Source organism: Accipiter gentilis, chromosome 8, assembly GCF_929443795.1.
Source record: "Accipiter gentilis chromosome 8, bAccGen1.1, whole genome shotgun sequence".
NCBI classification, from domain to species: domain Eukaryota; kingdom Metazoa; phylum Chordata; class Aves; order Accipitriformes; family Accipitridae; genus Astur; species Astur gentilis.
In genome coordinates, this window is record NC_064887.1 from 34,855,439 (window position 1) to 34,867,746 (window position 12,308).

Consider the following 12,308-nt stretch of genomic DNA (forward strand, 5'->3'; position numbering starts at 1 on the left):
TGTTGGTCCTGGGGTCTGAGGCTGCCGCGAGGTGCAAGCGGTTGCGGTTGCAAGCGGTTGCTGAGGTTGCATGTGGTTGCAGGGGGGCAGAGGTACAAGTGTGGGCATGTGTCCGGCCGTGGCCCCGGGCACCCTCTGCTCACGCTGGGAGAGGCTCCAAGTGCTTCACAAATGCAGCACAGCTGGTGCAGAGGACCAGAGCCTGCTGTGCAGGGAAAACCTGTTTCTCTACGTGGATCTAGCTGTCAGGTTGAACTCCTGACCCTAATGTTGTCGCCCCAGTAAAGTCCCAAGAGTCGGAGCAACCTACAGACAGGCAGGAGTGCCTGCCCAGCAGTGATAACCAAGCCATAGCCAGGTCATGCAAAGAGCCAACTTGACTTTGCACAGGGTCACGGCTGTTAGCAACGGTGGGTAAAAACGTTTGCCTCCTAGGCACAAGCATTACAGCAACGCTGGAAGAGCAGCCGTGCTGCTAATAAAAAATGCATGTCAAGGCCTAATGGGAGTTAGCCGTCCACAGCTGCTTGCTATAAACCCAAAAGACCTCTCATGGTGCAAGGGATTGGGACTACAGGGAAGCAGGAGGGCAAAAAGGTACAGGGAGCCTTAGGAGATGCTGGGGCTGGGTGCTAGGGGCGGGTGCTTTTGCAGCAGGAGGAAAGCATTTCTTGGTGGAAAGAGAATCGAGTCTTCAGCAGCTTCCAAAATACCTACTAAAAGGCAGCAGTTGTGGGCAGATTTGTGTGCTATAGCCTGGGGAGAGATGGGGTGTGCAGGTCTTGCAGCCCCGTGCAAAGCTGAACAGCCGCCTGCAAACAGCCAGGCGGTTGCTAACGCGCTCGTTAGGTGCGAAGCGCGAACCATGCGTGCAGAGCCCGGCAGCAGAGACTCTGCAAGAGCCGCTGTAAAACACGAGGTGCTGCGAGGAAGGGGGTTTGCAGCAAGTGTGACTCAACCACCACGTGCTTCCAGCACACCCCAGGTGCTGCTGCGGCCAGGAGGGTGCAAGGGGAGGACACCCTGCGGGAGCGCTGGAGCCCGGTGCTGCCCCGGTGTTTGGGATCTCCTCTAAATGTGGGGTGCAAAAGGGCTGAGATGAATCTCACCACGTGCAAGATGAATCTCACCACGTGCAGAGGTCGGGATTTCACGCCGCTGGGTGCAGGGCCGATTTTGACCATGGAGCACTGAACCTGAGATCTTCTGCTGAAGCCTGGTTTTCAAATGTGGTAAAACATCCATCCTTTTTGAAATGGGGACTGTTCAGGCAGCTCTGATTTGGGGGTGCTGGGAAAGGGAGTTGTGTTAAATCACTGGCCGTGCTGGAGTACGTGGATCGGAGATGGGTGCGAGGCTCAGCTGTTCTGGTCCCTGCCAGCTCCCCAGTTGCACTAGTCGAGTGGCCTTGGAGGGGCTCAGAGGAGGTATCTGTTGCAAAGCAGTTATTTTTCCATGTGCGTGTGTACAAAATTGCTCATCGCTTGTTAGCATAAATTTCCAGGGTGTCACAGTCGTGCCTTGGGATGCTCAGCGCTCAGCTGCGCTCCCTGAAGCACCTGTGTGTGAACAGTGTGAGTGGGACCTGAGCATCATGCAGGTCTGGGTGGGTTTCTCCTCTTGCTTTTTTGGAGAGTGAGGGCAGTGCCTGGCTTTATGTGGGGCAGCCAGGGGCCAGCAAAATGAGTTTGCTCCTGTTGGGGTTTGCTTGGATCTGGAGCTGAGCTGGGAAACCTCCCTGAGCCCTGGTGCTTCCAGGAGCTGCTGCAGCTCCTTTGGACATCAATGCCTGGCCCCTGGGGTTCCTGCTCCCAAAATGAGAGCTACAGTGGCGCTGGCCACATGCCGAGTGTCGCAGGGACTCTGCAGCAAGGGCCAGTGGTGCAAAGACTCCAAAACAGCACCTGCCCTGACACCACGGTGATGGGCAGAGCACTGGAGGAGCTCAGTACAGCAGTGGTCCCACAGCTGGGGGCTGAGCCTGCCCTGCTGCTCCTTCTGGCACTGGGGAGGGTGAAGCTGGGAGTGTGATGGGTGACAGTGGGCTCCCAGCAAGGAGCGGCGCTGGCTAGAGATGATCTCTGGGGAGAGGAGGAGGAGGAGGAGGAGGAGGGAGAGGCTGGAGAGCGGAGGGGATGGGAGTGATGGCAAAAGAGGGAAACCACTTGGCTTTTTAGCCCTCTGTGCCCTGGGACGACGCCAGGCTCTCAAGCTGGAATACTTGCAAAGGGAAAAGGAGTCCCTTCTTGTGTGTTTTAAATTAAAACACAACACACAAAAAATATCCTGTCAGGGAGGTATGAAAATTTAATCAACACCCAGTGCTCTTAGCAGCTCAGTAGCAAGTACAGATCTTAATGCCTCTGTAGCTATTCCTGGTGGCTCCCAGCCGTGCAGGCAAAGCAGGGTGTGCTGTGTGGGGGGGATGGGGGCTGCCAAAAAGTCCCTGGCACTCGTGGCACTGCAGGACAGAGCTCCTTCCTGCTTCTTCCTCTGAAACGTTAAATGCTGAATCTTTTAAGCGAGGACTTCAGAGACACTTCAAGTTCTACTCCAAAGGTTTAAAACCTTCCTAACTTTTCAGGAAACGAGCTGGTTTTCCCCAAACGGCTCCTGTTGGTGCCCGAGCCGGCAGCTCACATGCTGCTAGCCGTGGGTGCTGGAGCCCATCCCCGACGGGCACGTATGTGGCAGCGAGCCTGCTTTACCCTCTTCTCCCTTTGGAAGAAACAGCTCTTTCTCCGCACTCAGCAAAGCCAGACCCTTGCCAGCTTGCCAAATGTTCCTGCCCCCCCGCCCCCCCTTTTCCCTCTGTGTGTGTGCTGAAATGACACAGCAAGAAACAAACCGAGTCTGCTGGATCCCCAGCTTTGCAGGCATGTTCTGTCAGAAGCTCCCTGCCCACACCCTCCTCCCTGCCCGCACGGGAAAGTCTCACTCCTAGACCGTCTGCCGGCAGGATTCGGGGAGCCGAGGGGCCGATGCTCCGGCACCGATGCTCAAGCACTGATGCTCTGGCACCGATGCTCTGGCACTGCCCAGCAACTCCAGGCTCAAGAAGAGGAGGTGGCAGAGGGTCTCGGTGCTGCCTGGCCCCCGCTGCTCAGCTTCATTAAGCCCAGGGTCTGTAATTTCATTAGCGGGTTTGGTTCTGGAAATTGTACCAGCGAGGCTTTGCAAACCTGTTTCCGTGCCTGTGTGTTGGTGCACATGCTGCTCTGCATCAGGGCTGGATTGTGGGAGTATTGGGGTGAATTGGGGTCCTTGAGTGAGGTTGCGCATGGGTCTGTTGCCCCAGAGCATCGCAGCTGGAGGTGGGGACGTTCCTGCCATTTAGGAAACATATGGGGCCCAAGCTGCCTCTGTGGGCTTGCAGCGTGCTCAAAAAAAAGCAGGGATCCAGTCTGACAATCACCAAACCCCATTGAAAAAACAACCCCAAAGCTGATCCCATGAAAACCGTGCCCTGCTGCAGTGTGCAGGCTCCGGGTCCAACCGGAGAGGCAGTGGTACTGGCATGTGTCTGAGCCCGATGCTGAGGATCTGCTCTGGGAACGCTGGCGCTGCCTTAGACGAGCGCTGGGTCTAATGACAGTTGAGGAGCTTTGCAAATACTCCATCAGGAAAAGTTCATCTTGCCGGCGGGGCAGTTTGGGGGGGTGCCTTCATCTGGGGCTGGGGAAGGCACAGGAGGGGTCCGGGCAGGGGGAAAGTGGGAGTTTGGGAGCAGAGGTGGGGGCAGCCAGGGGGGTCACAGCGAGGGATGGCTGCGGGGAGAGGAGAAGGCATGGCTGGGGACAGGGTCTGCAGATCGATGCTGGGGCATCTGGGTGTGATTTCTTGGTGGATCAGAGGAGAACAGAGCAAGAACGGGTCTCTGTGCCCAAATCACACGTTTTGAAAACACTTGATTTTTAGTACCACTTCTAGCAATGCATTTTTTGCATTCCATTTATAAAACAGAAAAATGAAATATACTGGGTTTTTTCCTGTTTCCCCACTCCTTCCCCTTCCCTACTCATGTACAGGCACAAGCGTTCCCATGTGCCTCGGGCTTTGCTGAGCTTCGTGCACCCCTCTGTAGGGACTCCTGCCTGCTGCCTGTCCTTGGCACCCCAGAGCACCCGGGGCCAGCAATAGGCAGTGCTGCGGGCAGGGCATCGGGCAGGAGGTGGCCATGGCAGGATGTGTCCCACTGTGGGCCAGCCCCGGCCCTGCAAAGGAAATGTACCAATTTCCTCATTAACCTGATTTGGGAAAGCAGAGCATTTTCATTCAGATCTTGTCCAGCACCGGGGTCGCTGATGGATACCAGGCAGGGCTGGCAGGGAGTGAAGCATGGCCCTGCATTCAGGAGACCAAATTACTGCTATTAAAGGGAAGAAAGAGATCTGTTACTGCGCTGAGGAGAGCAGCAGCGGGTGTCAAGGTCTTGAGGGAACTGGTTAGGCCAAGGAATCTGCTGTAAGGTATTTTTTTGAAATTTTTTTTCCCTCCTTTTTGCTGGGGTATGGAGATTTTGAGGCTGTTCCTTCTGGCCTGCATGTGTTTCTCAGCTAGATGCAGCAGTGGTTTGCAGGGAAGAACAGGTCAGGGACCGAGGAGGTGATGCTGTGGGGATGGCATCAGCTGTGGCAGAGACACGGTGGGTGTCACCACCAGGCAAAGACCATCGGGACTTCCGAAGCTAAGGATTTGCCATACAAATCACGGAAGCTGTGGTGGTTTTGCACCCGCTGTCCCCGCAGCTCTGCTCTGCCCCCACGCCAGGCAGCAAGCCCCTGAGGAGTGCTGGAGAAGGCAAGCACAGCACCCAGGGCAAAGCCTTCTGAGATCCTGGCTTTCCCCATCATTCCCAAACCCCTTCGCTAGGTTTGGAGCCAGGGGGCACAGACAGACCTCTCCTGCCCAGTCACGGTGGTTGTGATGGTTTGGTCACCCTGTTAAAGCCTGCCTGCAATGCAGGCAAAGCCGTGGGTCCCTGTAGCAGCTCTCCGTGGGGTGGGATATCCCTGGCAGAGAACTGTGATGAGAGCAGGATGGGGCCACCCATGATGCTGGAGGTCCTGTGGATTTCCCCCCCGCCCCCGCAGCGCAGCGCTGCTGTATCCCTCGAGCACGTCACAGCCAGTTGGTTACAGTAATGAATGTATATTACCCCAATCTAATTATATGCCGTTTTGGTCTGGTTTCAAACAGAAACCACAGAAACTCTCTCCTAATGCAGATGGATTTTGAGAGGGGACCTGACTGCCTACAGGGCATCGGTGTGTGCTGTTGATGTTGGCCAAGCTGGATGCAGAGGTCTCCAGGACACATCTCCTGCTGGGAAGGGGCAGAAAGCTCCCCTCATCTCCAGGGAAAGCCTGAAGTGGGAGACCAGCCCTGTTACGAGACACTGGAGAATCAAGAAGGGTGGATTGCTGTGTGAATGAAGTCCAGTGGCTCCCTATGTCCTGCTGCTCCCCAAATGAGTTAGGTGCCCACAGGCTCAGTCCCCAGCTCCCCTCCCCAAGCTGGTGGGCAATGAGTAGCTATTAAAGGCACCCTGCACAGGCAGAGCATGCTTTCTGTTTATTTTTAGGTAGGAGAGATTGAATTTTTGTGGGTTTTTTGTGTTCCCCCCCCCCCCTTCCCCTATAGCAAAGAAATCCTAAAGTTTCCCATGCGAGTGCAGCCCGAGGGAGGGTACGTGTGGGCTGCGAGCTTGTGCTTTGCATTCGACTTGGGTATATATTTAGATTTCTTTAGATTTCTGGCCCCCCGAGTGAGACCTGCTTTTGCAGCTCCCTGCGCCTTTTCCCGCCCTTTGGAAAAAAAACCCCAAACCCAAAAAACCAACACAAGAGCTGCTGAAAGAATAACCCTGTGCCAGGGGTTGAGAAGCAGGAGCTGATGAGGGCTCCTTCACTGGGTAGGGACACGCCGTGCCAGCTCCATTAGCCCATGCGGGTCCTGCTCCCATGCCTTGGTGGTGTCATTTATAGGATTGGAGGCTTTGCTGACAGCAGGACGGGTTGTGTCCAAGAGGTGAACGTGATGGTTCAGCTCCGGCTGGGAGTCTCCACCGATGCCTTGGCATAAGAAACACCCTTGGGTCCGTTAGTCCCTTGGGGAAACTGTGGCTCTTTAGTCTTCACCAAAAAGCTCATATTGGTTGTGTTGGTGTCTCGGGTATGCCTGGAGGCAGTAGCAAAAGTGTTTCTTGGTCTGGTGGCCATGAGAGAGTTTGAGTGGTGGTGGTTTAGGCTGGTGGGGTGCGTAATGTAAAGGTGGTTGTCTTAAAGGTAATGGAAGAAGCAGCAAAGATCAGGCATCAGGTAGCTCCTCCATTTCCCAAAGGGCTTGGGTGAGCGATGGGACCTGATCTGGTGCACAGGGAGCCAGGGGCAGGAGCCAGGAATTTCTTCATTAAAGGAATTACAGTGTTTGTGTAATTTGGGGATTAAACTCCCTGCATCTATGCTGACTTCTGCACATGACGACCTTCTGCAAAGCGGGAAAAACCTATGGAAAGGCACAGTAGACCAAGGTGATGAACCACTGCCTACAGAGGGATATTAAGAACAAATGATGCCCCAAAGGGATTGGAAAAGGCGCTGCTCAGTCAAGACAACTATGTCTTGGTGCCAAAGAAGTTGGGAAATGCTATGGGAGCCACCAAAAATCATGTTGACACAGACCTCATGAAGGATGCTCAAAGGGGTGGTAAGCAGTTCCCCACCTCTGCAGATGGAAGCAAAGCGCGGTGAAGTGATGGCTGGGGAGATTTGGGCACGGATGGATATTTCACCCTGGCTATTGGTCAACACAAAGACAGAGGCAACAAAAGACTGGATAGCAGGAACAAGGACATGGCCATGGGTGCAGCCAATGTGGAAGCCACGCGCTGAGACCATTGCACCCATCAGCCCGGCACTCAGGATGGTTTCCCCCTCCCCGTGCCTGGAGGGAGCTGGCACATGAAATGGCAGGTCTGGTAACAAGTATTTTTAACAACTCCATCGAGTTGGGGGAGGCACCATCTGACTGGAGAATAGCGAATGCGATGCCTATATTTAAAAGCGGGGGGAGGAGGGGAAAAAAAGTAAGGCAGGCAGGAATAGGACTGTAAGCCTGACCTCAATCGCATGCCATTTTGGAACAGATTTGGAAGGCAAAAGAGGAAAATGAATCATGGGTTTGCCAAAGGTAGGTCACGCCGGGCTAGCCTGGCATCGGAGACCTGAAAACGTGTAGAACTGCTTTTTGTAGTAAAGCTTTTGCTATGGGAAAGTGTTAATGAAGAGGAGAAGAGGGGAAGGAGAAGAGGAGCTCTGCGAGGCTGGCAGGGAAGGGAGCAGTGTCGGGATGGAGCTGGGTGGCGTTGAGGGGACACAGTGGCTGGTGGCGACCGGTGGGGCTCCTCGAGGATGAGTCATGGGCTTTCCTGCTTCCAGCATCAGCTGCCTTCCTGGAGCTGAGGGTACGGAGGCTGCCATCCCAGGCTAGAGGAGGGCTGGAGGAAGAGATGTGGGATGCAGTGAGAAATGGAAAACCATGTGCTTGTTGAGGAACAGTAAAGATATCTCCTAGGAGCCCAGGTCTTGCTGATTGGGAAGTAGCAGTGTGGAGGAGGAGGGGATGAGCGAGTGACCGCAGGGTGACCACAGGCCAGCGGTGCCCTGGAGGAGGAGGGAGGTTTGTAGGCAGGATGGCAAAGTCTCGGTAGCATCATGCAGGGATGGATGGGACCCATCAGAATTGCTCACTTGGGTCTCCTGTGTCCAGGGAAGATGAACTGAGCCTGGACTGGAGCAGGGAAGGGGCTACTAAGATAAAGTGGGGAGGGAGAGACAGTCATGGCTAGCAATGGAGAGGCTGGGGATGGCCATGATAGCTATCTGTAAATACATCAGGACGGGAAACGGGGAGGAGAGGAGTTATTTCAGCCAAAGGCCAATGCTGACAAAAGAACAGAGTGGTACATAAAATGACCACAAATAAATTTAGGCTGAAAATTAGAGCAGTCATTAAAGCGTCTGCTTGAGGAGCCTTCTGGTGGGTGTAGTGAGTTTTTAAGGTAGAGCTGACATAATCTGGGGGAGATAGCGTGACACAAGGGGGTCTGGACTCAGCAACTCTCTGAGACCCTGGCAGTCCATGTCCTCCCTCCAGGCAAACCACTGGCCTCCAGCTGGGGAGCACGGTGTGTGTCAGAGCATTGGGGTTGACAAGACACATGGCCAGGCATGGCAGGTCGTTTGGTTTCCTGGGCAGACATGCTTCAGCTTTGGGAGCGGAGAGATGGGAATACATCCACTTGTCTGTGTGTGTATGCACACACGCTGTTCTGTGTGCTGATGTCCTGCTGCACTGGATGCTTTGTGGTCATGCTCTCCTCCGCAGACTAGAGAAGCAGAGGAAGATGCAGAGCCTGTGAAATGCCAAGCCCCTCATGTTTCCCAAACAAGCCCTCTTGCCCCCCCGGCTGGGACCTCTGCAGCCTAGGTGCTGCAAACGTACTGGAGCAATTCTTCCAGCAACTTGGGGAACACAAGGGCAAATTTTGGCAGTCGGAGTGGCCGAGCAGGTACCAGCTGACAGGCTGAAGCCGCTGCAGCCTGACTGGGCATCACCAGCTCCTGGTTTTGTAGGGAGCGTTGGGATGTGCACTGGGAAATTTCATCTTGGGGCTGGGGGGCTGCAGCAAAACTGGCACTGGCCAAGGGACCCCTGTGGCTGCTCAGAGCAGGACTGTTCCTGGGGCTGCTGGCATTGTCCTGGGTGGCTGGGACCACCCCCGAGTTTGCTCTGGCCAGTGGTGTGTCCTTGGGTACATAGGGTCCATGGCCACAGCTCCCCATCCCCTCCCCTGCCTCAGCAGTGCCCCTCCTGGAGCTGCTGGCTGCTAGTGGTGCCAGACACATAACCCCCCCCAAACCCTAAAACCTGTCTAATCCCGTTTGTCTCCACCCCTATGGCAGCTGGGTACCCAAATGTACATGGAAGTCGGGATCGCAGACAGCCTGTCCCATCGGGGTGCTGCCAGCCCCTGCCTCAGGTTTCCCGGCTGCAAATCCCCAGTGCCACCAGCTTTGGCCATGTCCACAAAACACTGTGGGAAGAGGTGATCTGGGTGCTGCTGCTGGCATTGCTGGCTGTTAATCCCCGTCTCCCACTCCATCTCCTGCTGAGCATTGCTGGAAGATGCCTTCTTCACCTGTAGGAAATGAGCTCATCTGTTTTGCATCCTCTGTGCTAAGGACCTTGGGGAAAGCCCATGGTTTTTGGGCAGGAGCCAGTTTCAAAGGCGAGCAATCCTGGCATGGGTGGCAGGTATCCAATGGTATCTTGGCAGGGGGCTGAAGACCAGCCAAGCTTGGGCTGAAGAGTGCACAATGCCTTGAAGACTAATGCCATGGCAAACGGTGCTGTTAGAGCAGAGCATGGTGGCCTGGGTGTCTCTTGAGGGTGGTGATAAATGTTGGCTGTATGGGATCCCCATGCATCTTTCCCACCTCCCTGCACTCGCTTCTCCCATGACCCTGAGGAAAGGGGCTGGTGGTGGACCAGGGCTCTTGAAAGGGCAGGACCTTGAGAAGACACGCATGGTTCCCCCGCTGCCGAAGAAGGAGGGCAGCGAGTCCTTCCAGATGCTTTCCCCAACCTCAAAATCCCTATTGCTGCTGTGAGCCAGGCGCTCCTCGGCACTGGGGTCTCTGCCCGCGGCATCCCTCTCCCGGTGCTGCGGTCAGTGCCTGCAGCAGGATGTGCTGGTGTCACCCTTCCTGCCTTGGGCTCAGTGTCGGGGTGGTGGGGACGCCCAGCTGAGGTTCCTGCTGGCACCTTGGTCACTGGAGGAAGACTCCGGCACGGTAGCTTTCTCTCCCCCTCGGAGATGAGCTTCTCCCCTTGTAGAGCCTCATCTTGACTCCTGCACTGGCCGACCGGGAGACGTGGTGCCAATGACTCAGATGAAGATGAGGGCTTAATTAGCATGGGGAGAGGGGGGAAGAGAGAGAAAAGAGAGTCTTTCATTGCAACAAGATTGATACCACCTCCTCCAGACAGTCACGTTCTGCCGCATCACCCTCCAGCCCGGTGTCATGTGCGCCGTGCCTGACACCGGAGGACAAATGGGGCCTGGGAAGTGGCTGTGAGGTACAGAGGGGCACTGCTTTATTAAAAGCCTCAGTGAATAAATGTCTGGAGGTATTGAGCAGGGCTTGCCAGCAGGCTTTTTAGCTGTCGGGCTTTGCCCTGCGGTTAGAGCTCCCTTCTGCTCTCAGCTCCTTGGGGTTGGGGTAATGCATCTGGGGCGGGAGGATGTCTGCAAGGTATTAGCAATGATCCCATCAGCAAAATGCCCATTTGAAGGTGTAGGGCTTGCCTGCACCAGCCCCTTTCCCGCTGTGCATGGAAACACAAGCATCGGCCGCCTCTTCTTTAGCCACCAGCTTCTCTGGCTCTAAGGCACCTTATAAATCTTTCCCTCTTAACCTGTGCTGTGCTCGGCAGGTACCGCAGCTGCGGGGCTGCTTTGCCCTGTCTTGGTGGGATGCGCAGGGGAGCACTGAATCAAGCTGCTGGGGGAGATACACTCAGGGTGGCCCCCGCACCCTCAGCACCCCAATTTTGGGCTGCAGGGCTCTGCGCCTCCGACTATAGAACTGTCTTACAGCCCCTGCATCCCTGTAGGGATGGTAGGAGGAGGCAGAGGAGAGCGGTCCTGCCTGATGAGGGCTGGAGACCATGGATGAGAGTGTGGCTGGGGCAGGATGCCCAGGGGCATCAGGCACCGCTGATCAGGAGCTCCCCTGCAGGCATGCCTGTACAGGCAGCACCTGGTGCCCATCAAGGCTCAGCAGGCACGGCCACATCACCCCGAGGAGCCTGGTGTGGTCAGCCTGGAGGGAGAATCGCCACCATGCTGAAGCTAACGCACCCTTCCTCTGCCCCGCGTGCTGGTGTTGAAGATAACGTCATACGTGTTTTTTCTTTCCCCTCTAGACCAATGATGCCTTAGGAGCCACCTGGAACTGGCTGTACTTCATCCCCCTCATCATCATTGGATCCTTCTTTGTCCTCAACCTTGTCCTGGGAGTGCTGTCGGGGTAAGCGAGATGCCATCCTTCCCCTCCAGACCATGCCCGTCGCATGTCTCTGAGCCCCAAGGTTGGCCCCTGGTACTGCCTTGCCCCCCTGGACCCCAGTAGCCGATTCCCCCCGTGTCTTCCACGCCTGCCTGCCCCAAAGCAAGGGATCGCTCCCTGGCTCTGCTTAGCCCCTTTGGTCCCCAGGGAGCCAGGAAAGGGGCAGCCTTGAAGATGCTTTCTTGTTGTTTCACCTTGCTGACGAGCTCATGGTTTTGGTCACCTGCAAGAAATGGTCAGTGTCAATCTTCTGGCTGCTTGGGACCTGCTGGAGAGAGACGTGGAGGGGGGCCTTATGGAAATGTGTTTGAGTCCAGAATGTGTTTGTAGTGGGGTGCACATTTGCTGGCTGATGGAGCGCGGCGCGCGTGCGTTCGGATGGGTTTGGGAGCGATGTGGGGCACCTCCATGCTGTGCGGGCCATGGTCTGGAGGATATGCCCAGTGCCAGTGGGGGATACACACTGGTGAGGGTAGGGGTGCCTGGGGTGCACGTGGACAAGACAGGGACATAGGGACAACACAACTGTCCCCGTTCCACTCTTCCCAGGGGAAAGGAGGTTTTAATCCAAGCCATTAAGCTGGGTTTGGAGAGAAAAAGACTTCTTGTCTCCATGACAATGAACTGTGGTTGCGTCAGCACATCCTCAACTGCTGGCAGGGTTTAATGCAAGGAGAGGGCATGCCTTCTCCTGCACTGGGGATGTGGGCTCCTCTGCCCTTGCCACAGGTGGCAGTGGGGACCCCATGCCCAGCAGCAGGTAATATTTTTCCTAATTGCCCATCATAGCAAAAAAAAAAAAAAAAAAAGCCACTGTAGCACTGGTTTGGCCACCTGGTGGAAAGCCTTTAGATGTAAGGATCAACGTGGAGACTGGCCCTGGTCCTCTCTGTCACTGTCCTAAGTGTCCCCCTGAGTTCAGGTGTGATGGTGGTGGTTTCAGGAGTGCTTCTGGAGTGGCAGGCTGGGCTTTGGAGTCTGTTGGTGGGTTGAATTTCCCCAGCTCTTAGTCTGGGGTCTGACTGAGTCCAGGGGCTCTGGGGATAGGCTGCAGGAAGGGCTTCACACTGCCTTGCAGGGAGGGAGCTCTTATGGAGGATGAAGACATCCAAGCAGTTTTGGGTGGCTTTTGAATTTCTTGTGCCACATCCAGCTTGGCGATTTGAGCAAAGT

General features: G+C 55.5%; 1 protein-coding gene across 1 annotated transcript in view; it reads left to right on the top strand.

Annotated features, from left to right (window-relative positions):
* Window positions 1-12,308, top strand: part of CACNA1E (calcium voltage-gated channel subunit alpha1 E) — a 97,266-nt gene that overhangs the window by 25,942 nt on the left and 59,016 nt on the right. The window contains exon 7 of the mRNA XM_049809146.1: window positions 10,993-11,096. Within this exon, the coding sequence (XP_049665103.1) occupies window positions 10,993-11,096 (104 nt within the window). The remainder of the gene's footprint in view (window positions 1-10,992; window positions 11,097-12,308) is intronic.